General features: G+C 44.9%; 1 protein-coding gene across 2 annotated transcripts in view; it reads left to right on the plus strand.

The window, feature by feature from the left end:
* Window positions 1-27,227, plus strand: part of NAALADL2 (N-acetylated alpha-linked acidic dipeptidase like 2) — a 1,211,675-nt gene that overhangs the window by 465,399 nt on the left and 719,049 nt on the right. For both annotated transcript variants that reach the window (XM_084847509.1, XM_084847508.1), the window contains exons 3-4: window positions 2,461-2,731; window positions 26,699-26,818. In XM_084847509.1, the coding sequence (XP_084703635.1) occupies window positions 2,461-2,731; window positions 26,699-26,818 (391 nt within the window). The remainder of the gene's footprint in view (window positions 1-2,460; window positions 2,732-26,698; window positions 26,819-27,227) is intronic.

Below are 27,227 nucleotides of genomic sequence, written 5' to 3' on the forward strand. Positions count from 1 at the left end.
ACATGATTTGCATCTGTTTTTTAATATTCTGTAAAGAAATTATGGAGTAAATAAGGAATGCACATGCTTTACTTTAATTCAATCAAATATATTGTCACTAAAGTTTCAATAGCATATTCATTTAATTACAGAGTAGGAAGCAGCTTTCATTCTGCAATGAAAGGAACAATTTCGTAATTGTACTCTTCATTTAAAATTACCTTCCTTGATGAAGAAAGTGCTGGCTGGTGGGGAGTGCCTCAATCTTATTTGTATGGGATGAGTTTCCTTTCATTATTTATTCTATTAATGCTTCCAATACCTGTGGGAAATGTGGCTCTTCAAGTAGCAATTGTGTTAATCAAATGACTTTGTGCATTTTAGGACTGTCCAAGTTTGTGTCATTGCATTAAAGGGCAAAGCCGATGAAATCACTGGCTTGTAATGTACTGGTGATTGGATTAACTTGTCTATTTTGTGCAGTCTGTTTGAAGACTTGTTGGAGATAAAGTGGAAAAGATTAAATCCAAAGAGTTGACCTTTAACTATTATTTCTCTTGAAAATTGCTCACAAGTCTTTAACATAAACTGAGAGCCAGTGTGGTGTAGTGGCTAGAGTGTTGGACTGGGAATCAGGAGATCCAGGTTCTAGTCCCCGCTTGGCCATGGAAGCTCACTGGAAGCTCACCAGTTACAGACTCTCAGCCCAACCCACCTCACAGGGTTGTTGTTGTGAAGATAAAATGGAGGAGGAGGAAGATTATGTACACCATCTTGGGTTCCTTAAGGAGGAAAAAAGGTGGGATAGAAATATAATAAATAAATACATAAATAAACAAACCCACTGTGCTTGAAATGTGTGTGTGTGTGTATGTGTGTGCACGCGCGTGCACTTTATTTGGTATTAAAAGAGACCACAGATGGTGAATGCCATTTTCTTTTTTGGAAAACTGGGCTCTGACCATTGGGTTTTTCAACAAGAGTCACATCCAAAGACCCCCATATGCTGATATGCTGGTGGGCTCTCAGTATTTCTCATTCAACCTCCTCATGCTGCAACAGAGACTATTCAGAAGGGCCCCCAAACCTTCAAGATCAACTTTTTAAGGGGGTAAGAGGTGCCAATGGCTTTAGTGGGAAGTGGAGCTCATGTGACCTGGCTGGAAGCTCAGTGCGTCATTCCTGGATTGAGGCAGGAAGAGACATATAAGGAAACAGTGCATGTCCAGAGGGATTACCAATCTACATCAAAAAGGATGGGAGATGGAGAGGAGATGTCAAGGATAGGCAATGAGTAGACTCCCAGAAGCTAGGTGGAAACCATGGTCTTTCATCCACTGGAGCTCTTTGGGAAACTGTGAACTTTTCTGGACCCATAGCTTTGTGGACTCTTTGCCTTGCTCCATCCCTCTCCACTGTGTCTCTGTCTTCCCTGACCTTAAATCATGCCCCTTCCTGTCAGCAGACTTTGTCTGTGAAACAAACACCTCCATCTGTAGCTCACAAATGCTATCCCTTGTTCCTGCTTTACTCGCTTGACCTTGTAATGTCTTCTGGTTCTTCGAGCCAACCAATCCCACCATCATCTTCCTTCTCTACATCTGCCTCAACTGCTTTCTGAGAATTAGCCTTGCTGTATCTGACCAAGGTTTCCATCCCACTATTTGGTTCCTTGCCTCAGCCAGATCCTGTATGGAATGCAAGGAGCCCCTCCAGCGTGGTGAGGGAAGAGTCCATTTTAAAGATACTTGGGGGTCATTGTCCTTCTATGGATTTAGTCTTCTGTAATTTGTGATGCTGTATTTCCACCTTCTTCTGATGTAAAGAATTAGACCCAAGGAGCAGAAGCCAACATCACAAAAGCGAAGGCCACTCATGCAATGAGCTGTTCTCTGTTGCTCTTCCCCCTTGTGTTCCCTGAAACTCTGCTCCAGAGGATCCCACAACCCCCCAGAGCAGGTTTTGAGGATGTGTAGGGGGCTGCAGTGGAGAAGGGTAATCAGCTCCCTCTCCGTTCCACTGATGCAGGGGTGTTGAGCCTCTGGCATGCAGGGCAATCTGCCCCACTGGGGGTCCCAGTCTGGCCTTCTGGGGTGCCCAGATGGCCATTCCCTGTTTCCCTGGCCCTACCCTCTTTCCCCCGATTGCAGATCATTTGGTGTTTTCCTGGCCTGGTATTGTTCCATTCTAAACGGTTGAAATGCCTCTCTTAAATTAGTGGCAGTAAGAGCTTTGCACTAAACTATGCTGGTACTTTTGGACTTTTTGCCCTGCCCTGTTTGCCTTTGGCCCCACCTAGAACTGGAATGTGGCCCTTGAGAGCTTCTCCAAAATGCAATTGGCCCTTGGGTTGAAACAGATTTAACACCCCATGTGCTGAGTTTTGGGGTTCCAGGTATCATATGAAAGCAATCAAAAGCTTCTCTCTTATTGGAAAACCCAACCTATTAATCCAGTACTGTTGTTATTGTTTCTTCTCAGAGATTTGATTCAACTGCATGGAAAAGAAGACAGAGATACTGCAATGAAGCTTCTGGTTCAATGGACATCCTATGGCCTTGAAGATGTCCAGCTTGTAAATTACTCTGTCCTGCTTGACTTGCCAGGCTCTTCTCCAAATACAGTGACTCTGAACAACACTGGAGAATGCTTTTATCCTAGTGGACAGCTGTGTAACAAGGAGACCCCAAAGCTTCACAATCAAGACCTTCTGTACGCCTATGCTGCTTACTCTGCCAAAGGAACTCTCACGGTAATGTGACCATTTGTCTCTGTCATTTTGGTGTGAAAATGAAACAGAAAGAAACAGCTTCCATCGAGGCTTAAACGAACCACTGCAATGATGTATCATATGCTGGTCTCAAAACAAGCTAAATAGATGTGGGTAAACATTTAAGATATAGCCTGCTATATGACGCAATTCTTGGCATGATCCATCTCTATTACATTTTATATCTTCTTAAGTGAAGGCTGGAATTCTTTATATTTTTTCAGTGAGTCTACTGCTTGTTTCAGACACATGCAGATAGTGCCAGTGTAGTTTTGGATTGTTGAAATGCGTTCTTATAGTTATTGAAGATGGCCTGCTATATACCACTGTAACCTTTATTTATTTATTACATTTCTAATCCACCCAATAGCTAATGTTCTCTGGGTGGATTACAAACAATAAAAAAACCTATAATGCCAGAGAACAGTTAAAAATATAAAATGCAATACAAATATATATATATATATATATATATACATACACACACACACAAACACAAAAAAACCAATATAATGCAAAACAATAAATAGCACAGGAATCAAAAGACAGCACAGGAATCAAACCTTCAAAAGTTTCTTGAAAAGGGGGACTCTTTAGGGAGCATGGGGTTGTGGGGAGGTTTGCCAGGTTGCAACCTGGTCTTTACCTTTAAAGGGGAGGAGTTATAAATCAGTGGCAGGTCCCCAGTTCAGTCCTTGCTATCTCCGCTTCAAGGAGGGGTGAACAAGTTGTGGTCCTCCAAATAGAACATGCCAAAAGAAAAAAAAATGTGTGTGGAAAAAATGTGTACATTTGCCGGGGGGGGGGGGGGAGAGACACACAAATATACTTTATTTGTCAATGGGAGGAAAGCATGTACATTTCAAAAAAATTATAAGTACCTACACCTGCTCTTGGGAAATGTGAGTTCCAAATATCTGCAGGCCTCCCGAACTGAAGACCCATCTGTTGAGCATACTGTATAATTAAGCATAGCCACCTGTAAATGGAAGGAGAATTATGGCTTTCAGTAGAGACAAAGCCCTACCACTTCAAGTTTACTTAATTATACATATCTCCCATCTGAATTAATACAGTTGATGTTGTGCTGGTGCAAGCTACTTAGATCTTTCAGATTCTATTCTATTTTATTTTGAAAATATTTTATACCACCTGTCATATCCAGGCGGTTTACATGATTAAAACCATAATATAAAGATACAAATATACAATATAACTAAAACATATAAAAACATGAACAGTGGCTATCTGAAAACAAACAGACATTACATATCATCAAAAGCCGAGGCAGATAAAAAAGTCTTCATAATGTGCCTGACCTCTATCAGAGTTGGCACATGTTTTGTTTCTGGGGGAAGGATACTCCAGAGAGTGGGCACCACCACAGAAATGGCCCTCTTCCTGGTTGTTGCCAGCTGGACATTTGCAGATTGTGGCATCACCAGAAAGATATCTGATGATAATTACAGCAGCCAAGCAGGTCAATATGGGAGAAGGCTTTCTCTCAAATCAGGATGCTAACTGAGATAGGTAGAGATCTTTAGTCTGTGGCACGTCTGCATGTAATTCCCAATCCTTGTATCACATGGATTGCACTATGGTTCTAATAGTGTCTGAAATTCAGTTGCCCCTAGTTCCACATCCATCTGCCTGTTCTCTGCACTAAAACAGTGCTTAAAATGCCTGCAAGACTTTTTTTTAAAGACTTCATCCAGTGTCAGAAATAACATAACGAGGCGAGCATCTCTGGGCATTCTACAGTCAGAGTGCCACCACTGAAAAGCCCCTGTGTCTTATAGCTGCCTGCCTCACAGGGCCACCTGGAGAAGGGTGTTGGATGATGACCTTATAGTTCAGATAGGTAAGTTTGGGAAGAGACACTTCTTCAGGTAACCTGGCCCTAAGCCATTTAGGGCTTTAAAAGTTAAAACTAGCACTTTGAATTGGGCCTGGAAATGGGTTAGTGTCCAGTGCAGATGGCAAAGTGCTGGCATAATATGATCATATAAACCAGTCCCACTAATCACACTGTCTTGGACTAATGGACGTTTCAGGACCATTTTCAATGGCAGCCCCGTGTATAATTAGGGATGCTGGAGAAATTCAAGACAGATGAAAATGAGCTTGGATTTATAAGAATCCTGCGGAATCCACTGTGGACTAACCTTAGACCACATGGAATCCATGGACTTTTGGATCTTTTTTTTTTTTCTTTTTCTTTCCCGAAATTTAGGCATATTTATTTGTAGGAAAATACACATGTTTTTAATGAGACTAGTAAATATACATGGGGAAAAGTTGAATGGAATGGGGACAAATACACTCAATGATACAAAGGTAAATTATGTAAATTGTTGAAAACCCTCTTATGGAATTTCTTGCATATTTTTCTGCATATTGGAAAAAAAAATAAAACCTGTCTGCGAATGGATGATGAAACAAAAGGTGCCTGACAATCCACAAAACACAGATGGAGCAGATTTTACACAGTCCATACATCCCTATGTATAATGCATATAATGCATTGCAGTAATCCAAATGGGAGGATACCGAAGTCTGAGTAACGATCACAAGGCTATCATAAGTAGTATGCAAAGTCTGCCATCGTAGACATAACCATCTTTCTTTTACTCTTGAACATTTGTAAACTGCTACTTTAGTTGGAATCCATGTTCTGTTCCATTTGATTTTTAAATATAATCTGCAAATGTGTATGTCAACGCCCCCCCCCCCACCTCTCGCAAGGATATCTCTGTAGGGATGTTGCGAGTGCCCAAGAGCGGGGTGGAGTCTGACAGACTCCCCCCTGCTTGGATCCCTGGATGGTGCTCACAGAGCTGCAGGGCTCTCATGGATGTGCTTGGTGAGCATCACATGGTGCAGGAGCAACCTGCAGCTGCCCACTTCTCGATGCGAGCCACCATTTTTACACAAGATGGTGGCTTCCTGATTTCTGATTTTTAAATGTGCAAAATGGCAGTCGTACGGGTCCATCTCCACAACAATGGAGGCATAAAGGACCTCTGCTGCTCCTCCTGCCTTGCATTGGATGATTGGAAGCCTCCGACTTTGGAGGCTTCCCATCATTGAGGGTGCAATCAATAGGGTTGCATCCTAAGCTGATACAAAGTCACTTCTAGCCACTGAGGCCACTTAGTGATAATCATGGCTCCAAGCGCACCTCTATGAAATACAAACCTGATATTTTAGGTCGAGTGCAACCTCCTTGAAAACAGGTTGAATAGGTGAACTACCACCACCCCAAGCCCTGTATACCCATCTCCTCTGAACTGAATCTCAATTTATTGGCCTTCATCCAGTCTATCTAGAAAATCAATGCATGAGTGTGCCTAGAGCTCATCAGCAACCACTTGCTGAAGTACCCTGCCCAGCAAGGGGATGTTGGCAACTGACCTATAGTTGTTTTAATCTTCTGGGTCCAGGTTAGATTTCTTCAGGAGTGGCCTGATCACTACCTATTTTAATGAGGATGGTACCACCCCTTCTTTCAAAGAGGAATTTACAACCTCCTGGACCTAGCTGGATTCCCCTCCTTATTAAATATAATAAACCAGGAGGGTTAAGCATACACTTGGTTGGCTGAACATGAGCAAGCACCTTGTTAACATCCCCAAGCCTCAGAAACTGAAACTCATCCAGCACAACTGGACCAGAGAGTGTTTTGTATACTTCTGTAACTGGAATTGCACTCCTCACCATCAGTCGGTGGGGGGCAGGGGTGAAGGTGCTGGACCAGTGCCTGGAGGCTGTAATGGGCGGAATGTGGGCCAATGAACTGAATCTGATTCCTGACAAGACAGAAGCTCTCTGGGTTGGCAGATCCCAAGTCTGGGAATCGAGTAAGCAACCTGTCCTGGATGGGGTTGCGCTCCCACTGAAGGAGCAGATGCGTAGCTTGGGAATACTCCTAGATCCATCCCTGTCACTGGAGTCCCAGGTGGACTCCGTGGCCTGGAGTACTAGGGGCCAGCTTCGCCTGATCTGCCAGCTACACCCTTTCCTGGACAGGGATAACCTAGCCACAGTAGTGCAAGTGCTGGTAACTTCCCGATTAGACTACTGCAATGCACTTTATGTGGGGCTGCCCTTGAAGATGACTCAGAAGCTGCAGCTAGTGTGAAATGCAGCAGCTAGACTGTTGATCATCACATCACTGGATCATCACATAAAGATCACATACCACCGGTCTTAAAGGGATTGCACTGGCTGCCAATACGTTTCCGGTTGGGATTCAAGCTGCTAGAGATGACATTTAAAGCCATAAACAGCTTGGGAGCTCAGGAGCACCTCCCCCTATATATGCCTGCCCAAGGATTGAGATCTGTTGCAGGAGCCCATCTGCATCCCACCAGTGCAAGATGGGATGTGGATGTGGGAGAGGGCTTTTTCTACTGTGGCACCTCGGTTGTTGAATGCCCTCCCCTTGGAGGCCTGACTGGTGCAGACACTGGTTTCATTTTGGCATCAATTTAAAACATGGGTTTCTTACCAAAGCCTTTGGGCACTAATTGGATTCCCTGAGTTTGCACACTATTTTAACTGTTTTATAGTTTTAGATTTTAAATTGGTATTAGTACCTTAATGATTTAATATAACTATTTAAATTATTTATTGTTTTACACTGTTTAAATTGATTTTATCTGTACGCCACCATGAGATCTTAATTATATAGGGCAGGATACCAATGTTTAAATAAATAAATAAATAAATAACTACGGAGTCAAAGTCATGACAGATGCAAACAACTTTATCTTCCAAGTGCCTTGAAAACCTGTCAGAGTGCCATGGAGCATACATCTCTCTCTCTCTCTCTCTCTCTCTCTCTCTCCCTCTCTGGGCCAGATTATAATAGCAAAAAAGGCAAAAACTGCAACAGGTCCCTCACCACCCATGATGTCCCCAGGGGCAGGCCCTCTCTGATCCTCCCTGTTATTAGAATGGTGTAGTGATGCCATCAAAAGGTGATGCAAATAAAATGTGTAGAATGTTTAGTATTCCAAAAGGAATAGCCAACGTCCCAATAGGTATCAGATTGTACAGGAAGTATTCAAGCAATTTTCCCAGTGTGGCCACATGGGAAATACACACACTTTCAAATAGGTGTGACTCTTTTAGATTCAGAAGTCCCACACTGACTCTGGTTCAGAATCTGACCCTGTTGCAATGTCATTGGGGGATCAATATACAGGGATGTATGAGAATGTCATTTTTGCTCACAAAATCTTTGTGCATCCCCCATCTGAGGCCACAAGCACGTGTCCCCCAAAGTATTTGCAAATTGTCAAACACGTTCTTGTGTTTTCTCATTCCTGATTCCCAGTTTAATTTGTACAAATTTCCTCACTAGACTGAATCAGCTCCACTTTAGTCTATGGAGGAAATTTGCACAATTTGAGAACTTTGTGCAGCTTGGGGGAGATTTGTGCAAATCTCTCATTCCATTACTGCTCAATTAGTGCAACTTACCCATTCACACAGAGTGAGCAGTGATCACAAATGTGAATGGGAATCAAGCATGAGACAAAAAGAGAGACGATGTTTGGAGAATCCTAGCGGTCTGGATGCTTGTCCACCCCTTGCTACCAATATTAGCTACCCCCCTTGAAACAAACAAACAAACAAACAAACATGTGTTAACCAGGAGGTACAGATATGTTTCTGATGCACATGTTGTTGACAGAACAGCAAAAGCTGAGGTGTGTGGAATTCTAGCTGAAGGAGTACACTTTACCCTATATAAATCACACTGGAGACTCTGGGTCAAAATAAAAAAGCTTGCATTTGTTGTGAGGAATACAAGTTATATATAAAGGTCCCTATTTCTGGCTAACTAAAGATTTCAACTCAAAATGGAGGGAGACCCAAAAGATGTCTCCTCACTGAAAGGTAAAAGCATGAAGAAGAAGGAAGTAGGAAGTGACATCAACAATCCTAATGTTAGATAAAAAGTTCTTGCTTCTGGTTGAAAGAAAGGATGCCAGGTAGGCAGCAGTGGATCCAACACTATTTTATTAGTTGTTTTGCAAAACGGGTGCAGAGCAGTCTGGACCCCGAGCTAAGCAAGCATAAGTCTTTTTATACCCCCTCCCCTTTACAATTTTCTGTTAGCCACAAGACATGTCAACTGACTGAGCTGTTAGCTGACTCATTAGAGCACGACTGTGTCAACATGTTTATTTCTGATTATGCTTATGTGACTGTCTCACCAGACTTCCCCTTTTTAACACATGTACACTGCCACTGGACATGTGTGTCCAGTGGGCTCAATAGTTATGACTCAAAGGTCCAGCAAAGAGCTGACAGTCAAAGAATAAGAGGACAGTCTTTTTCTAACAATTCCCTCCTTTAAGTCTTTACTCATGTCTTAAAGCATTTTAAAGCGGAGTCTTCTTATCAGCACAATAAAGCAAGAGCATCTGTTTTGACAGAGCAGTTTCAATTAACTGCTGGGATTTATAAACAAGAGGCGATTGTGGCTCTTGGATGGTTTCTTCGCCTGTGTCCCTGGCAGCTTCCGGTGGGGTGCCAGGGAGCAGAGGACCATTGCCCGTGTCCTCCTGTTCTTTCCAGGTGACAGGAGGAGGCAGGGGTCCCGTCTAAATGGCTTTAACCAGCTGCAATGTGTCCATTTGCTAGAACCTACAAGTTTTACACATGAATGGCTGGTTGGTCCTACCAAGTAGGGCCCCTCTCAGCCTTTTTTTTTTTTTTTTAGAGCTTCTTTATTCTACTTTTTCAGCAATACCTCATCTCCTGGCTGGAAGAGATGGATAGGTGTGTCTAGCGGCAATCTTTGGAACAGGATGGAGTAAGCTCATAGCTGTGAAAGAACAGACTGCAGAGAAGTCAACTGGCCCCTTAACATTTGATCTTTCATCTCCTATTTGACCTCTTCCCTCCTTCTGCAGTGTACCCGAGGCGGGAATCCAAACATTAGCTCAAAGGGGGACAGCTTTATGTCTTTTCTTGGCATTTTTCGAAGCTTTGTCAAAGCTATTGGCAGAGCCTCTACCCAAGTGAGTCTTACCCCTTGCTGGAGCTTGGTTAGAGTCTCCTTGAGACTCCGATTGGTTCGTTCAACCTGCCTACTCGCCTGGGGTCTTTAAGGGCAGTGTGAGTGCCACTCTACCTCCAGAGCTCATGCCAACCCCTGCATAACAGCTGAGGTGAAATGTGAGCCCTGGTCAGACTCAACAACCTCAGGCAGGGAGAACTGGGGCACCACCTCCTGTAACAACTTAGCAACTACCGTTTTTGCTTGACAGTTTCTGCATGGGAATGCTTTTACTCACCCTGTCATTTGACACACTATTACAAGCAAGTATCTGCAACCCCTACACGGTGGCATTTCAGCAAAATCAATCTGCACCCTCTGGAAGGGATAATACGCCCATGGTCACCCTCCCTTTGGTGGAGGGGGTGCCCTGGGGGAATTAATTTTCTGGCAAACCTCACATGTTGCTGCTAATCGATGGGCGCATACAGTTAGGCCAGGAGAGACGAACAGCCTCTTGCAATAGTCAATCATAGCTGATGCCCCAGGATGTCTAAGAGAGTGATGCACTTGTTCTAAGATAGCTCCCTGCAGGGTCTGCGGTAGGTGCAGTCTTCCATCTGTCATCTGGATCCATCCGTCGCCACGGGGACTTACTCTGTGTTCTTGCGCCATCTGTAACTCAGAAGGGGAGTATGTGGGGGCTCCTCTCTTCTGGGTAAGACGAGAAATGTCTCTTGGATTCCTTCTTTGGCTGCCCTCTTTGTGGCCTCATTTGCCCTTAAGCAACTCGGCCAGCCTCTTGCCACAACATCAAGGACCTTGGAGTAATATCCCACTGGCCTCCAGGAGTGGCCCTTTCGCTGGCAAAGTACTCTCGAGGCTACGCCTTTATTTTTATGCACATAGAGTCTAAATGGTCGACTGGGATTTGGTATGGCTAGGGCAGGTGGCGACACAAGGGCAGCTTTGAGACTGAGGAAAGACTTATTTATCTTTTTAGTCCATTTCCATTTATCTAATTTATCTTTTTGCAGTGACTCATACAGCTGTCGCGCCGTCTCCCCATCTATGTAGACAAGAGGGTGGGCAGCTGGCTGGGGTTGAGGCACATGGAGATCCACCCAGGAGGAGATTTTATATCCCACAGAGTTGCGTCAGGGCAGGGCCCCTAGAGGTCTTCATCACCAATGCCCTCAAAGGCGTAGTTGCCATGGAAGTTGTTGGCCCTAATGTCAGCAGAAGAGCTGGAATGGCTGATGGCACGCAGACTGACGGAGCCCAGTTTGCTCGAGACCTTTGCAATAGACTCCCTGCTTGCATCAGGAGAATCCAAAAGAGGCGAAGCCGTACTTCTATTCTTCCGTCAGAAGTGAAAGCAATCTCAATTTGGAGCTTAGTCAATAAATCCCTTCTTAACAATGCCACCGGACAGAAGGGGTTACAGCAAAGGTGTGTTCTAGGTGTGTTTTCCCAACCTTGGTGAGCAAGGGACAAGAAAGGGGCACTCGGGTTGCCCTTCCCTCAACCCCCATTATGGTGGTAGATCCCCCACTTCCCGTTGGTGGTTGGCTAAGGGGGGAGGATGGACACGGAGGCCCCTGTATACAAGGGCATTGTAGGAGCGGCCCCCAACTTTAATTTTGACTATGGGGTCCCGTCTTGCCTCAGAGATGGCTAAGAGGGGGCTGGGCCTCGGTCTGTCTTAGTCTCTTTCTTGTTCATGCAAAATCCTTTCTGCCCCCCCCCCCCCGCACCCTCCTCTCTCTCTTTTTGCTTCAAGGCTTCATAGTCACGCTTCTAGTGCCTAATTTTCTTACAGAAGGCACTCTGGTCTCTTCTCAGGGAGGACCCCTTCCTCCCTCCTTTTCTTCTCTTTTTAGCTCCTCCTTTGTCGGGTCTGAGAACCACAGCAAGGAGCTTTGCTTGCCTCTTGTCTTTCATAAACTTTCTGAGCTACCTCTACTAAAACACCTAGGTCAGCCGCCAATCCTCTCTCAACTTTCTGCAACTTCTTTCTGATGTCTTGGCAACTATTTCCCACAAACTGAGTCGTGAGAATCCTTAAAATATTTGGGTCCTTCAAGTCAATATCAGTATACTTGGTGAAGGCTTCCCTTAGCCTTTGGAGGAACACGACAGGAGGTTCGTTTTTGTCTTGTTTTAAAGTCAGGACTTTTTGCAAATTGGGGGCCCCCCGCGCGGCTTGCTTCATGCCCACTAAAATGAACCGAAAATACTCAGCATGTAGCTGTCTCTGTGCCGCCATGGCTACCTCCCAATCGGGCTGTCCTGTGGGCAGAGCCGCTGCTGTCTCATCCTCAGTTGCCTGGGGGTGTTCCTCTCTAAACCTGGCCCGTGCCCCCGCAAGGATGGTTGGTTTCTTATTGACCATCACAGGAGGGGCCAGAGACATGCATTTGACAACCCACGGAGCGGGCTTGCCGCCAAGGGGTACGCAGGTCGCCCATTAATCGATATAGGGGAACTGGTCTCAACTTCCCCTCTGTGTTACTATTATATGCACAGCAGATACCAGGGTTGGGTCAAAAGACCCCTCGGGTGGCCATTTGGGTTCTACTACCAGCCATTCCCGGGCACAAAGAAGGACAAGGCGATCCTTTGTCATCTTAGTTCCATAATCTTGCTTAAAATGTGACCAGTTGCGCAAACAACATTCCAAGGTCATATGGGACTCTCCTGTAGGCCTGGATTGGGACCCGCCCATGACGGTGGGGATTTCAATCAACAATTCTCGCGCTTCGCCCTCCTCTGACCCAGCCCGTCTCCGGGGTAGGGAAATGCAGATCGGGGCTCCTCACTCTCTTCGCCTGTAGGCCTCTCACACAATCACAAACACACCACCGTCCCGCGTTTATCCCCTAATGTAAGCTGTTTCACTTACCCCAAAAGCCTCTTCTGTCCCGCCCGCAGCTGTGTCCAGCTGCTTATTGATCCACTGCCGGTGCCTAAAAGGAGTGATCACATATCCCTCTTCCTCTGGCGTTGGTCCCCAAGCGCCTTCGCCGCCGCCGGTGTGAGGAGAAGGCAGTGTAAAACAACCGCCTGTGGCCACTTCTCCTCCGCGGCCCCTTGGTTCAGCGCGAAGGGGACGCGCCCCGAAGCAGGATCCGAGTCACGGCACCAAATTGTTAGATAAAAAGTTCTTGCTTCTGGTTGAAAGAAAGGATGCCAGGCAGGCAGCAGTGGATCCAACACTATTTTATTAGTTGTTTTGCAAAATGGGTGCAGAGCAGTCTGGACCCCGAGCTAAGCAAGCATAAGTCTTTTTATACCCCCTCCCCTTTACAATTTTCTGTTAGCCACAAGACATGTCAACTGACTGAGCCGTTAGCTGACTCATTAGAGCACGACTGTGTCAACATGTTTATTTCTGATTATGCTTATGTGACTGTCTCACCAGACTTCCCCTTTTTAACACATGTACACTGCCACTGGACATGTGTGTCCGGTGGGCTCAATAGTTATGACTAATAGCTCAAAGGTCCAGCAAAGAGATGACAGTCAAAGAATAAGAGGACAGTCTTTTTCTAACACTAAGAGTATCAGTCTAGCACCAGAAGGAAGCTCAGCATAGATTAGAGGGCAGTCTAGGAAACTTGGCGTTCCTCTCTCTATCCTCTTCTCACGCAGACACATCAGCCTTTTTTCTTTTCTTTTTTCCTTTTTGGAGCTAGCTGAGTTACATCCACACTTCCAACACATGTAACTTTTTCAGAAACATTATTGAGGATGCACTTAAGTCTAGGGAAACATTGGCCCCAAGAAATTTCTCAAGTCTTAACAAATATCTTTTTTTTTTTTAAGTCAGCATTTCTATTATATTTTTGAACAATTCAAGTAACATTCAAAGAAACAAATAAATAAAAGGAGGATTAAAATAATGAAGGGGGAGATTGGTTAAGGCATTTTAACTGTATAAGTCGGAAAGGCCGACGTTGGAAATACTGGGCTGCTGCCTATGCATGGATCTCCAGAAAAGCCGACCAAATGGTCTCATATTTAGCTTCTTTGCACTCCCATTGAAACATTACCAGTCCAAGGAAGGACAGGGAGTGCAGATCATTAATCCATTGTTGTATGGAAGGCAACAACGACAAAAATCCTTCCATGTTTCTTCCAAGCAGTAAGCTCCAATTTACTTTGAAATCTCAATTTAGTTGAAATGTGTTGGCTACCCTTCCAAAGACAAGATTGCCCTGTATTTGTAATGTGCCTTACATCTTATTAAATATATCCAGTTACATAATACTGATACTTCCCTGTTGCTGCTTCTTTCTCTCTCTCTCTCTCTCTCTCTCTCTCTCTCCCTCCCCTTGAACTACCAGCAAAAAGGCACTATGAATGACTTCTCAAAGTCTGGCTGCCAGACAAGGACTCAGTTGCTTCTGACAATGTTATTTGTAGAACAGCAGCACTTTGAATGACTTCTCAAAGTCTGGCTGCCAGACAAGGACTCCGTTGCTTCTGACAATGTTATTTGTAGAACAGCAGCACTTTGCTTCTTTGAAAACCTGTCATGTCCATTCATCTTGTGGCTGTTTTTGTACTTAAGTCTCTAATTTGTGCTTTCTAGTAACAGTCTGAGCAGCATTTCTGGTGTGTGGAATCTGTTTTTTGTTTTTTTGAAAACACACTTAGTTCCAGTGATGGATGGACCACTTTGGTTACCTTTCTGTAATTCATTGTGTGCTGGAAAAGAGGCACAGTTTACCCCATTATGGTGACAGGTGGGGTCAGTGTATGATTTTGCAGAGCATGGTCCTATTGGTAGTAAAATCCACATTACAATGCGTATGCGGATGATTTATTGTAGCTCAGGTCAGTAGTATGGGGAAATTGTTGTTGTTGTTGTTCAGTCGTTCAGTCGTGTCCGACTCTTCGTGACCCCATGGGGAAATACCTTGTTGTATTGTGTTTGTGACCAGAAAGTCATGTACAAATGGTAATTTAATAGAAAACCTAAGCACCTGGTATGTTTCACTCTCAGGTTTGGAAAAAGCAGTATTCCTAGATATGTATCCACATCTTGCTGAATTTTCTAGAGCACATCTTTCAATGTCACCTCTCAGCACATTGCCAGAAGTGCACATTTGGGGCATGAGTTTTTATGTGTGGTGCTTGGCATCATGGGCAACAACTCCCCCACCCCCGGCTCCTAAAAAACACACACGTGACAACATCTGAAATTAGTGTATAACTGAAGCCACTCAGTTGGTATCAAACTGCACATGAGTGACAATGTGGTGCCAAGGGCAATAGCATGGATAAGGCATGGTTTCCTGTTGTGGGGAGGTTTGTAAGTATGTTCAGTCAAGTGCACTTATAACCCTCATGCAGACCTTCATGTTCAGTGCACAAAGGGATTTAGAGAAGCCCACACTCCCAGAAATGTTGGGAGTGGGGCTCGCGTTAATGTTTTCACTCCCAACTGGGCAAGCATGAGAAATTAATTTCAGTTCATTTTTTATCAGAACTTATCTGGTTCGCACCTTCTGGATGAACATGGACTCAGACACAATCTGCAGTCAAAGTCTGTACATTTCTGAGCTTGTAGTGTGATTCATAAACCAAAACCAAATGTGTTTGGCAGCATGCGTACATTTGAAAAATGTAAGGGACGTAAATGCAATCCTATCGAGTGCAGGTTATTGGCCAGTCTCCCAGACCCCCAAACCACTCATTAATCTTGTTGGTATTCAACCTCAGTTTATTGACCCTCATCCAACCCATCACTGTGTCCAGGCATTGACTAAGGACTTTCACAGCCACACCTGATTCAGATGTTACAGAGAAATAGACCTGGGTATCTAGGGCTGGTGTGAGAGTCCAGGAAGGGGGTGGAGTTTAGCAGATTCTCCCCTGCTTGCTCCCCCCAGACCTGCTGAGCCCTTGCTATCAACCAGACCCACTTGCCGCACAGCTGCGCACCTGGCAAGTGGGTCTGGCAGCCTCCTGTCCTCTTAGCAAGCCGCTATTTTGCTTAAAAATGGCAGCTCAAGGATTTCCGTAAATCTCATGTTATGTAAATGGTAGGGATGTTGGGTGTCCATTTTGGTCCGCACTGCTGGCGCCCGTGCCCGCTGAGCTGTGCCCACCAAGCTCCCCCCTGCTCGCTGGCCCTCTGGGCTGCAGTCGAGTGCCCCCTCCGTGCTTGATGAGCAGCCCACAACTTACCCAGGCCTGTTTGTGCTGATCACCATGTTTAAAAAAAAAAATGGCGATCAGCAGCACTTGCCCATAGAGTTACATGCAAAATAGCTCTGTAATCTAGAATCTATGGGCGATTCACAGAACGTTTTGCATATAAGTCGATGTGTCTGTAAAGGACCATTTATGAAACATTACCAGTATAAATGGTCCATTCACGCTTGTAATGTTGCGTAAATGGCCCCTTTACAGCCACAATTTACACAGCATTAGATACCAGGAAGTCCTTGAGCCACCATTTTTACACAAAATGGTGGCTCGCTAAGAGGACAGGAGGCTATTGGACAGACTCACCTGGTGCATGGCTGCTTGGCAAGCAGGTCTGGGTAAACACAGAGGCTCAGTGAGTGGCTCTGAGGTAGTGACCGACAGCAATGGTTCAGCGAACGCCCAGGTAAACTGGGCAGCAGCAAGTCTGCCCATCCCTATGGGTGCCATCACATTGCAGGTTAGGGTGCTTTTTCTGTTTTTTGGTTTTAAGGAGGGGCATGAAAGGAAGTGGCATTCCACTTTTCTGCAGACTTCAGGATAATGAAAAATGGCTGGGTTTATTTATTTATTTATGTATTTATTTAATTTCTATACCGCCCAATAGCCAAAGCTCTCTTTGTTATCTTGCAGATAGAAGACCCAATAAGACATGGCCTGTGGTGTGTGTGTGTGTGTGTGTGTGTGTGTGTAACCGATCACCTTCACCATTCATCCTTTAAATCGTCACTGTTTACATTTTACTTCAGATATATGTATTTGCTAACTGCTCTATTATTTAGGTCAACCCCCCTCATTTTTTTTCCTCTAAGGGTAAGCTTTGTTGCATGTCGTATATTAAAGAAAATGTAAATATATTCCCCTGTGCCTTCAACTAGATCTGTCAGATCCTATGAAACAGAGAGCAGAGCAGTATCTTAGTCATGCTACGTTTTTCCTCTGAAAGAAACGAGTAACTGAAATGTACATTAGTAGCTGGCTGGAAAGATGAAGGAGGGGGGAAACCCACCTGAAGCTCCAACTCCAGCTCAAATTGAAACACAAGGTTCTTTGCCAGGCATCCATGCCCCTCTAAAATCATGGGCAGTGGTTTTCAGGTAAAATGCAAGACAATCAGCCAGTAAATAAAGCTGGCAAATTCAAAATGGCAAGTCCTTTCAAATGATACTTTCAATATTATTGGACTGGAATCAGGATGTTGGCTCAGCAGGCTAATGGTTTGCAGAAGGCTCAAGGAGCCATGGAGTCTGCGGAAGAAGAGAAGAGAAGGACGTAGACAGGAAGGTCAATGGAAGGTCAGAGAGATAATGAAGTTTGCATTGGTGCCAGAATGTCTGCAGAGGAAGAAGTGGGGGGGGGGAGGTCTGCAAGAAGCACCTGAAGGTCAGAGGAAGGACACAGGAGGTAGGAATTTAGGGCAAAGGTGAACAAGAAACTACCATCCTAATTGGTTGGAGTGGGAATGGAGAACTGGAGAACTGGTTAAGAGAATGCTGGAACCATGACGCTAAGACATTCCACGGAACGGGCTTGGATAAAATAGTTAGGTTAGCTGGATGTGTTTATCCCTGGGGTTTTTTTTTTAGTTACACTATTGCTCTTACTGGTCTGGTTTTGTCTGAGTGTGTGCTGTATGAATGCATCCATGCAGAGATAAAAACCTTTCCCTGGTAACAATTTTATTTTAATAAACTTTGAAATGTTGGTATTTGAAACTTTATGGTTTCCTTTCTTGTTGAGTTACCCACTTCATGTCTACTAGCCATGAACCCCCATGCTACCTAAGACTAGATACTTGAGACCCAAGGAGTTTAAGGCTGGTTTGGTGGAGACAGCCAGGGGTCGGGGGGAGGGAAGATTTCCACCTGTTGGTAGCAGTGGAAAAAGCCAACGGAAGGGCAAAAAGGAGTGGGTCACACTTAGGGATGGGCAAACTCACCCCCATCTGTGTTGTGTGCCACTTGCAGGACCCCCACCATCCACTTGACCCTGCTCGCCGCATGCGGCAAGCCGCTGGGCAGTCCATGGGCACCCGCTGAGTGGCCTGTGGCATTCTACTCTAAAGAGCTGTCATTCTGTACAAAGTGGTGGCTCGGTCTGTTCTATGAAGGCAAATTTTGCAGAAATGGCGTCCATAAAGAGGTGATCTGTTAAGACCATTTACGCCTGTAATGTTGCATAAATTTATGGCTGCCATTTATGTAAAATTGGGCTTTATGGAAAAGGCCAAGCTGCTGAGAATGGCAGCTTGGCGGAGCAGTCAGATCTGCCACACTTGCCTGACTCGGCACGCGTCTAGTCAGGTAAGCGCAGTGGCCCATGGTCTCCAGTCTGGGGGGCCGAGCTGGAGGTAATCCACCAAGCTCGAGCCCCCAGCCAGACTCTGCCACCATCCCTAGTCACACTATTTCACCTGGGTTCCCTTACACACACCGAACAGGGCATCAGTGGTCTGTGACAAGCACACTTCATCAAGTATCAGACAAGGTGCAGTGCAAACAATTTCTGCAGGTTGCCACTCCCACACACACACACCTGAATAAGTCCCCCCTCTTTCTGCAGTGTAGAGTATATATAAGATTGATGCTGAATAAGGAAGCTCGTGATTCAGGTATCACCTAGTCATGTAGGCTCAGAATCAGTATGGTTGGGCATTTGCCAAGGCCCATTCCCCAGAACAGGACCCACTGAAAATTCCAGAGCTCCCTGACCTGCTAATCTTTTTCCTAGCTGTTGCTACCTGTTTACCTGCCCTCTCCAAGTGAGTGAGAAAGAATGAGGAGAAACAGCAGCGGCCTCTGCTCCCCTTACCTTCTCGGGGGCCGATTAGGCCCAGATAGACAAGACAAGAAAATGGGCAAGAGCAATGAAGAGGAAATAGAGTTAATTATGGAGGGACCTCCTTGAGGGCATCTTGCAAAAGGCCAGGGCCTTCCAAAACATGGAGCTGGTCTGGCAGCCACGAACTCACTACATGGCTTCAGGCTAGCTTCCACCTCTCTGTTTCAACTCACCCCCCTCTTGGATTTATTGAAGGATTACAGAAATATGTCTTGAATACACAATATCAATCCTTAGAACTTTAGAAGTCATTGCAATGCTTTGTATCTATATACTTTTTTTCTTCCTTTTTTTTCTTTATGGTCTGGAAGCATTGCATACCTCCTCGTGTGATCTTTATGACAACTATGTAAGGTCGATCAGTATTATTCCCCTGCACCAACTGGGGGAATGGATGGAGGGAACTTGTCCAAACCTACCCAGTGTGTTTATGGTTATAGTAAACAGTACATCCCCTTTCACAATTCCTGCTTTTAAGTAGCGAAATGGGTCTGCTTTTCCAGCCTGCGTTTCAGAAAGAACTCACTTAAACTAGTTTGTGCTCAATTCACATGAGGGTTGAATGAATTCATTTCAGCCAGGGGTGGGGAACCTCCAAGCTGTAGCTTAGATAACACCATGGAGCCTCCCGGTCTGGCTTTCTGGCCTCTCCTCCCAGGCCTTCACACTTCTCCTCAGCCCCGACTGCTCTGCAGCCCCCTTTTGCAAAACAGCTGAGCAGCTGGGAAGAGGGCACGTGGCTGCAGACTCTCTTTCTCCATTGGCAGCAGCTCACTGTATTTCCATGACTGGTGCTGAGAAAGTTAACCCCCTTTCTCAGCACTCAGCAAGGAGGGTTCATCTTAATGTAATGGTGTGCATGAAGGGGGAGGAGTGTGTAGATAGATATGTGTGATGGAGGGGGGCAGAGTGTGTAGATGGATTGATGAACGGTGTGTGTGTGGGGGATGTTAGGGGTGTTTCTGAGAGCAGGGAGTGGGATAGCAGATTCTGGAGAACCATCAGACATGGGGGAGGTGTTTTCTCAGGCTAGTCCAGATACGAGTACGCCTGCTTCTCAGGTTACAAACAAACAGATGGCTGAGCATGAGGGTTCCGCCTCACTCCCCGCCCCATGAGAAGCAGCGAACAGGAGGAGGATGGGTTTGGGAAGGATGACCTAATAGATGCCAGGCGCAGGCGCAGAGCAAAGAGAGAGAAGGCAGGGGCAGAACTTAGATGGTCTACCCGATTGGCCTCGTGTGAAAAGCTGTGCTTAGAGGCCTCATGAGAAGAGAGGGACCTCCCCCCACCCTTAAGTTAGGTTAGCCAGACCACCTCCCTCTTCAAACTCTCGTAAATCCCATTTGAATCCCCTGAAGGCATTCCTTTGTAGATGGAGAGTTTCTGAGAATTTGCATCTCTATGACCCTGTGAAGTAATGGATTAAAAGCTGTAGACTGAAGCCCCTCATCTGTGTATCTTTGGGCATTGAAGTAAAGTGGGGGCTAAGGGAATCCTGAAGGGGGGTGTATCTGTGTGTGACTTTAGCCCCACCCACCTTTGGATTCAACCCAGCCCACTGTTGGCATGTGGCCCCAGAAGATTATCCATAAGGTAATGCAGCCTTTGAGCTAAAAACAAGTTCCTCGTCCCTGATTGAAGCCACCCCAAGATCGAGGGTTTCTCATGATCCTGCTGAAGCTGTCAGGAACACAACACCCGGAGGCCTCCCTACCCCCCTAGCTAACACAATAGACCTGTCCAACTGCTTGTGAGTCACCAGCTGCTGCCTTCCCTTTCCTCCCAAATGTACCCCACAGTGGTGACAAGGAAGGTTGCTGCTGTGGCCTTGCTGCAACAATAGTGTCTTAGATGCCAGAATTTTGGGGAACAGAATTTCCCAAGGCTTTTGAGTCACCAGGAAGGATCTAGGAGACCTAGGAAACTTCAGTTCCCAGGGGTCCTCATTTCCAGGATATCGCTAAGCTGAACAGAACTGAAGTTAGAGCACTGTTGGGGAAAGTAGTTGGGATGAAGGCCTACAGTGGATCAAGATGCTGAACTCCAGTGGAGAAACTGAGCTGAGAATGCTAGAAGCTGCCTTATCGATAAGTACTAGTTGGGTGAGGGAAGCAGTCTAGCATAGGTACATCCAAGTTGCCAAGCCCATTTTGGGTATATATGGTCAGCACTTTGGATAGCTCCTTTAGAGTTCTGGCTGGTTTTGACCAAAACTCAGAATGGATGCACAGCCCCAACAAAATCAGAGCCACCAGCCTCCACTGGCTGGATGTGTTTATCTCTGAGTGTGTTTGTTTTTAACTTGCTCTGATGTTTAACTGTTCAGACTTTACTAAAATTAGTCTGCCCCCCAATATTATGAATAACTAGTTAACTAGTTGCCATCTTGATCTTTAAGTGAATATTAAATTTGTTTTACAGTAATTTTTCTGCAACCCTGTAATTCACCCCACAGCTAAGTACTGTACCAAACTATCCAATATGGAGAGTTGTCTGTGCCAGGAATTACATTTCAGAGGTAAAGGGCTGTTCAGTGGAGGCAGCCAGGGAATACAGATTATCCACTGTGTGGCAGTGGTGAGTACCAAGGCTGAATCTACACATAGCAGTTATACCGTCATCATACCGTTATCGTAACTATTGGTACACATGATACCAATGGGCACCAATAGTTATGATAACAGTGTGATAACGGTATGACCATTATGTGCAGATTCAGCCCAAGGAAGAAGTGCTGCTCTTTCCAGTTTACTCCTGTTCTCTGCCTTTGATGGTGCAAGCTACAGCCCATACTCACAAAGGCACACTTTCAGCCATCACATTGGAAGTCTTTTGCAGTGCAGTCCTAAGCATATTGAGTAGGGATGGGTGAGAATTTCATTTCAATTCTGTTTTGGTAAGAATTTACCAACATTGACTAAGTTCTCCATATTCAGCACAAAAAGAACTTGAGATTTTTTATTTTTTAAAAAATGAATGTGGGAGAAACCCAAACTGACACATTTGTAGGTGTGTACGAACCCCACTCACCTGAGTCTGCTGGGGGTCCGTGGGGGGGGGAGGCAATCCATTCCTCCCCCCGGAATCCTCCCTGGCTGGCTCCGCTCCATGGCAAGTCTGTGGAGCTGCTGGCTGGCTCCGTCTGCTGCCAGACTTCCGTCTGCTGCCAGTCTGTGGACGCAAATGGCGTCCGGCATAGTGGACGCCATTTGTGGCCCTGCTCTTTGGTGTGATAGGCTATGTAAAGATTTGTGTCCGCTACGCCATTTGCATCCCTGCTCTTTGCTGTGATAGGCTACATAAAGATTTGCGTCCGCTACACCATTTGCGTCCCTGCTCTTTGCTGTGATAGGCTATGTAAATCTTTATGTAGCCTATCATGGCAAACAGCAGGGACGCAAATGGTGTCTGCTATGGTGGATGCCATTTGTGTCTGCAGACCCAAATGGACCCAGACCCGGCCGGCAGCAGGTAGGATCCAGCTGGCGCGAACTTCGCGGGGTGGCGGAGGTGAGTGGTCTGTGCTGCCAAGGACTCCAGGGGGCCAGATTCTTAGAATCCAGCCTCATTGGAGACTGTGGCAGAATTTTCCACCCTCCCTACACATTTGTCCATTCAGGTCCAGGGCTTTGGGTACTTGGATCTTAAAAGTCTGGGTTTGAATCCCTATATATTCAACCATGTTAATGTTTAATTAGGGCTTACCACATCTTTCCCCCTCATTTTTAACAGCTATATGGTAGGCGGGTACATCGTGGTCTTGTCCATACTGGGAATAAATGGACCTATTGGATTTTGCTGACATGGTTGACAATTTTGTTTCTATTCATTGTTGAAAAGATTTTTACCAAAGTTCACCATGTTCTTCATATTCGGGAAAGGAAGAACATGGGATGTAAAAGTTTCGAAGGTGGGAGATTTGTCCACCTCTGACAGATGACAAAACTGACAGATTTGCCCACCTCTAACGGTAACGTAGAAGTAAATCCCATTCAGTTCAATGATTCCTGCTCCCCTGTAAGTGTGTTTAGGATTAAGATTGCACCTTTTGGCTGAATCTAAACATAGCAGTTATACCGTTATCATACCGTTATCATAACCATCGGTGCCCATTGGTGTCATGTGTACCAATAGTTACGATAATGGTGTGATAACAGTGTAACTGCTACACGTAGATTCAGCCTTTGTCTCTGGTGCAGTATATTGGAATGGGGTAGTGTTTTCCTAGAGAGGAATTTTGAGATGTTGTGGTTGAGACAATCAGGATCATAGAATAGTAGGGTTGGAAGGGGCCTATAAGACCATCGAGTCCAACCCCCTGCTCAATGCAGGAATCTACAAGATGTAGAGAACCACCTAGTGGTCATTAGATTAATTCAAGAGGAGCTGAGATTCCATGGGAGGATGCAACAAAATGACTGAACAAGGAGAGGCGTCCCCACTATAGCTACAGAAAGTATGGGAAACTGAGCTATGGGAGGGGGCCTGGCTCAGTGTGATAGAGCACATGCTTGGCATGCAGAAGGTCCCAGGTTCGATCCCTGGCTTCTCCAGGTAGGGTGAGGAAGGAATCCTGCCTGAAATCCTGGAGAGCTGTTGCCATTGTTGACAATGCTGGGTTAGATGGGCCAATGGTCTGATTCAGTATAAAGCAGCTTCCTATGTTCCTAAGTACATCTCAATTACTACCTTTGGTTTTCAAAGCCTTTATTTGTTATGATTCTAAGAACATGGTTTATTCCATTGAGGGCATAGCTGGATTTTACTTGAGATACTTATGCTTTTTTTTCAGTCTACAGACTGCATTTTAGAGTGTAAGCACCCAGTTTGAATGGATGAATTGAAGTGTTTAGTACTTCTATAGTTTTAGGTATAAGAGGATTTACCTTTGCATATCTAAAGCAAACACACAAGTGTTCTTTTTCAGCAGCTGATAAAAGACTGTGTTCTTTGTTTGCTAAACAACATTATTTTTCATCCCAAGGAAAGCATTTATCTGTATATTCCTGCCAGTGATTCTGCTTTATTATTCAGAATGTATAAAGATCAGGATTATATCATTTTAACATCACTGGAAGTGAAAGTCACCGAAATCCAGTCCATTCATTGTGGTCGGATTTGCTGCACAGAAGTAGATGTGCTCCTAAACTGCATTAACACTGTGTGTACTACATGCCCGGAACACATTATTAAGAGGAATAATACCCTGTTTCCAGGAGACACTTTAACTGTGTGTGTGTGCGTGTGTATAGTGAGTATTTGCATTACAGCAGCTTGTAGAGACCTCATCAACCACATGAAATATCAGTTTTCTAACATCGTTGTACTGAAAGAGACACCAGGTGAATACAACAAAGAATGTGGTGCTGGATCTTAAAGATTAACACATTTATTATGGCATAAGCTTTCATGGACTAGAGTCTACTTAATCAAATGAGTGAAGTGGTATCCCCAGTTGGCATATATATATATATATATATATATACACACACACACACATACATACATACACACATACGATACACACACACACACACACAATTTATCTTTACTTATTTCATTTCTATACCACCCAATAGCCAAAGCTCTCTGGGTGGTTCACAAAACTTGAAACCACAAAGTGCAGCATAAAACAAAACAAAATATAAAAGCTTGAAACCACAGTATAACAGTACGATAAGAATTAAACCTAGCAGCAATGCAGAGATTTAAAATCCAGATTTAAAACAGCAAAGCTAAAAGGTTAAGAAGCTAAAATGCTAAAATACTGGGAGAATAAAAAGGTCTTCACCTGGAGCCAGAAGGAGAACAACGTAGGCACCAGGAGAAGTTGTCTAGGGAGTTCATTCCACAGCCGGGGGGCCACAGCAGAAAAGGCCCTGTTCTTGGTAGCCACCAGCCTCACTTCCTTTGGCGGGGGCTCCCAGAGAAGGGTCCCCGAGGATGATTTTAGGGTCCAGGCAAGCACATATGGGAGGAGGCAATCCTTCAGATAACCTGGCCCCAAGCCATTTAGGGCTTTGAATGTTAATACCAGCACTTTGAATTGGGCCTGGAAATAGACTGGGAGCCAGCGCAGCTGGAAAAGTACTGGCATAACGTGATCTCATTGGCCAGTCCCCCATGCTGTCCTATTTTGGCCTAGATGAGGTTTCCGGACCACTTTCAAAGGCAGACCCATGTATAACGCATTGCAGTAATCCAGACGAGAGGTTATCAGAGCATGGATAACTGTAGCTAGGCTATCTCTGTCCAGATAAGGGCATAGTTGGTGTATCAGCCTAAGCTGCTGAAAGGTGCTCCATGCCACTAAGTTCACCTGTGCTTCAAGTGACAGTTCTGGATCCAAAGCACCCGCAAACTACAAACCTGATCCTTTAGGGGGAGTGCAACCCCCTCCAGAACAGATTGGACATCACCTATCTATATCTATATCTATATGCATATGCATACACACACAGGTGTAGAGAGAAAGAAATGGAAACAGTGGCAACAGATAAAATCACAATTCAAACAACAACAACAACAACAGCCAGTGTCAATTATGCACAGTGCTGAAGTGGACTTTAATCCATGAAATCTGATGTCATTCTAAAAAAAATGTCTTTAAGGTGCCACAAGACTTCTTGGTTTTGCTGCAACAGACTAACACAGCCACCTTTCTGGCAAGTCTTACAGGTCAATGCAGAAGACTATTTACAAAGTGCTAATTTACTGCCTAACCACTTGGTATGTAATCCTTCATACAATGCCAGTATAAGCTCCATCTGTCTCCATTTTCTGGCATGGTTCTCTGGGAAAAAATCTGTCCCTCTTCTGTCCCTGTTTTCACCTTTTGGGATGCTTGGTTAAAATGTTGGTAGTGTGAGTTCCTAGCACTTGGGGACCTCTCTCCCTAAGTTCTCTAGAAGTTAGGCATCTGAGTGGCATGGGTTACTTGCATCTCCTCTCTATCACACATCCATGTAGAGGCATGCACATGGACCCTAAGGTGCCGTGCAGTTCACAATCTGCCATTTCACAGGCCTTGCAGCTGCTAAGGCATATTTTGATTCAAGCCTTCAAAACATATGGTCAGGAAATCCCATTTTTTTAGTATATTTGTTTAACCAAAACAGCAAACACCCTCTTCACTTTTAAAATCAGGGATGGGGAAACCTCCCACCCTTGTTCCTAATACGGTCCATGGAGGTTTCCTGGAATTCCTCTGCAGGCTTCTCCCTCTCCCTCTCTCCACTCCAAGCCCCTTCCCTTCCACAGGCCCCACCCCCTGGTCTGGAGGGGGACTTTGGAGAGGAGGCAGGGAGAGGAATCCCCTTGTTTTCTCTGATCTCTGATCAGAGAGAAAAAGGGATTCCTTCTGCTGCTGCTCACCCTCTCATTGGGAGGGGAGTGGCATGCAGGGGAATCCAGGATTCTGACCCAGTGCACTCCTGTCATCCCTCCCCTGGCCTGAGCAAGGCAGGCAAGGGACGAGCAAAGCCAGCGACAAACCCAATGAATTTCCCACGTGTCCCTATTCTTGACAGATTTGAACATCTGAGCTTGCAAAAATAAGCTGCAAATTATTTTTTTCTTTTAAAAAAACCCTATCACTGACAGTTGCTATACACACTTCTAGCATGTTTGCATAAGCTGTTTTATATATATCTATAAAAAATACAGTGTGTGCAAGTGCAATATTTCTGTTTGCAAACACATACAAACTCGCACAAATGTGGAGGGTTTAGCCACATGTAACTGTAATGGCAAACAGGTGATTGTCACCATGTAATGTGTGTGAATTGGCTCTCAGGGGATGCCATCTGTCTAATCATTCCCAACATGTTGAGAAAAAATACACTAATAATTTTTTTTTTCTGTTTATACAGGCTGAACTCATTGATGTGCAGTATGGGACTGCAGAAGATTTGTTCAGGATTCAAACCACTGCAAATATCCCCAGCAAAATTGCGCTTTTGAAGCTAGGACGTTTGCCTTTGCTGTATAAGGTTAGTTAAAGAATTAAAGTAATTTATCCCATTATCATTGCTTTTTTCTGGTTTTTGAATTGCAACCATTATGATTTCACTGAGTTATGACTTGATCTCCTAAAGCAGTATTTAACTGGTTCTTTCCTGCAATTGCCTGAGACACTTCTTGGCTTTTGCTGGTATAGGTGCCCTGTTCCCAGAATTTCTTTAAATGGTTACGATGCAGTACAACTGGCCATCTCTTTTTCTCTTTTTCCCAGCAGGAGGCATCAGCAAGATAGGCATTTAATACATTTCAGTTGGATGACAAGATAGATACAGATAAGAAGTTCAAATTTTAATTCATTATTGTGAAGTATGCTGTGTACACAGAAGAAATGTTACTTAAGAAAAGCACCATTTTTTCACTAAGAGTGACAGACAAAAC

This window comes from Heloderma suspectum, chromosome 3, assembly GCF_057233095.1.
Source record: "Heloderma suspectum isolate Gila_16-S chromosome 3, 16-S_ref, whole genome shotgun sequence".
Lineage (NCBI taxonomy): Eukaryota > Metazoa > Chordata > Lepidosauria > Squamata > Helodermatidae > Heloderma > Heloderma suspectum.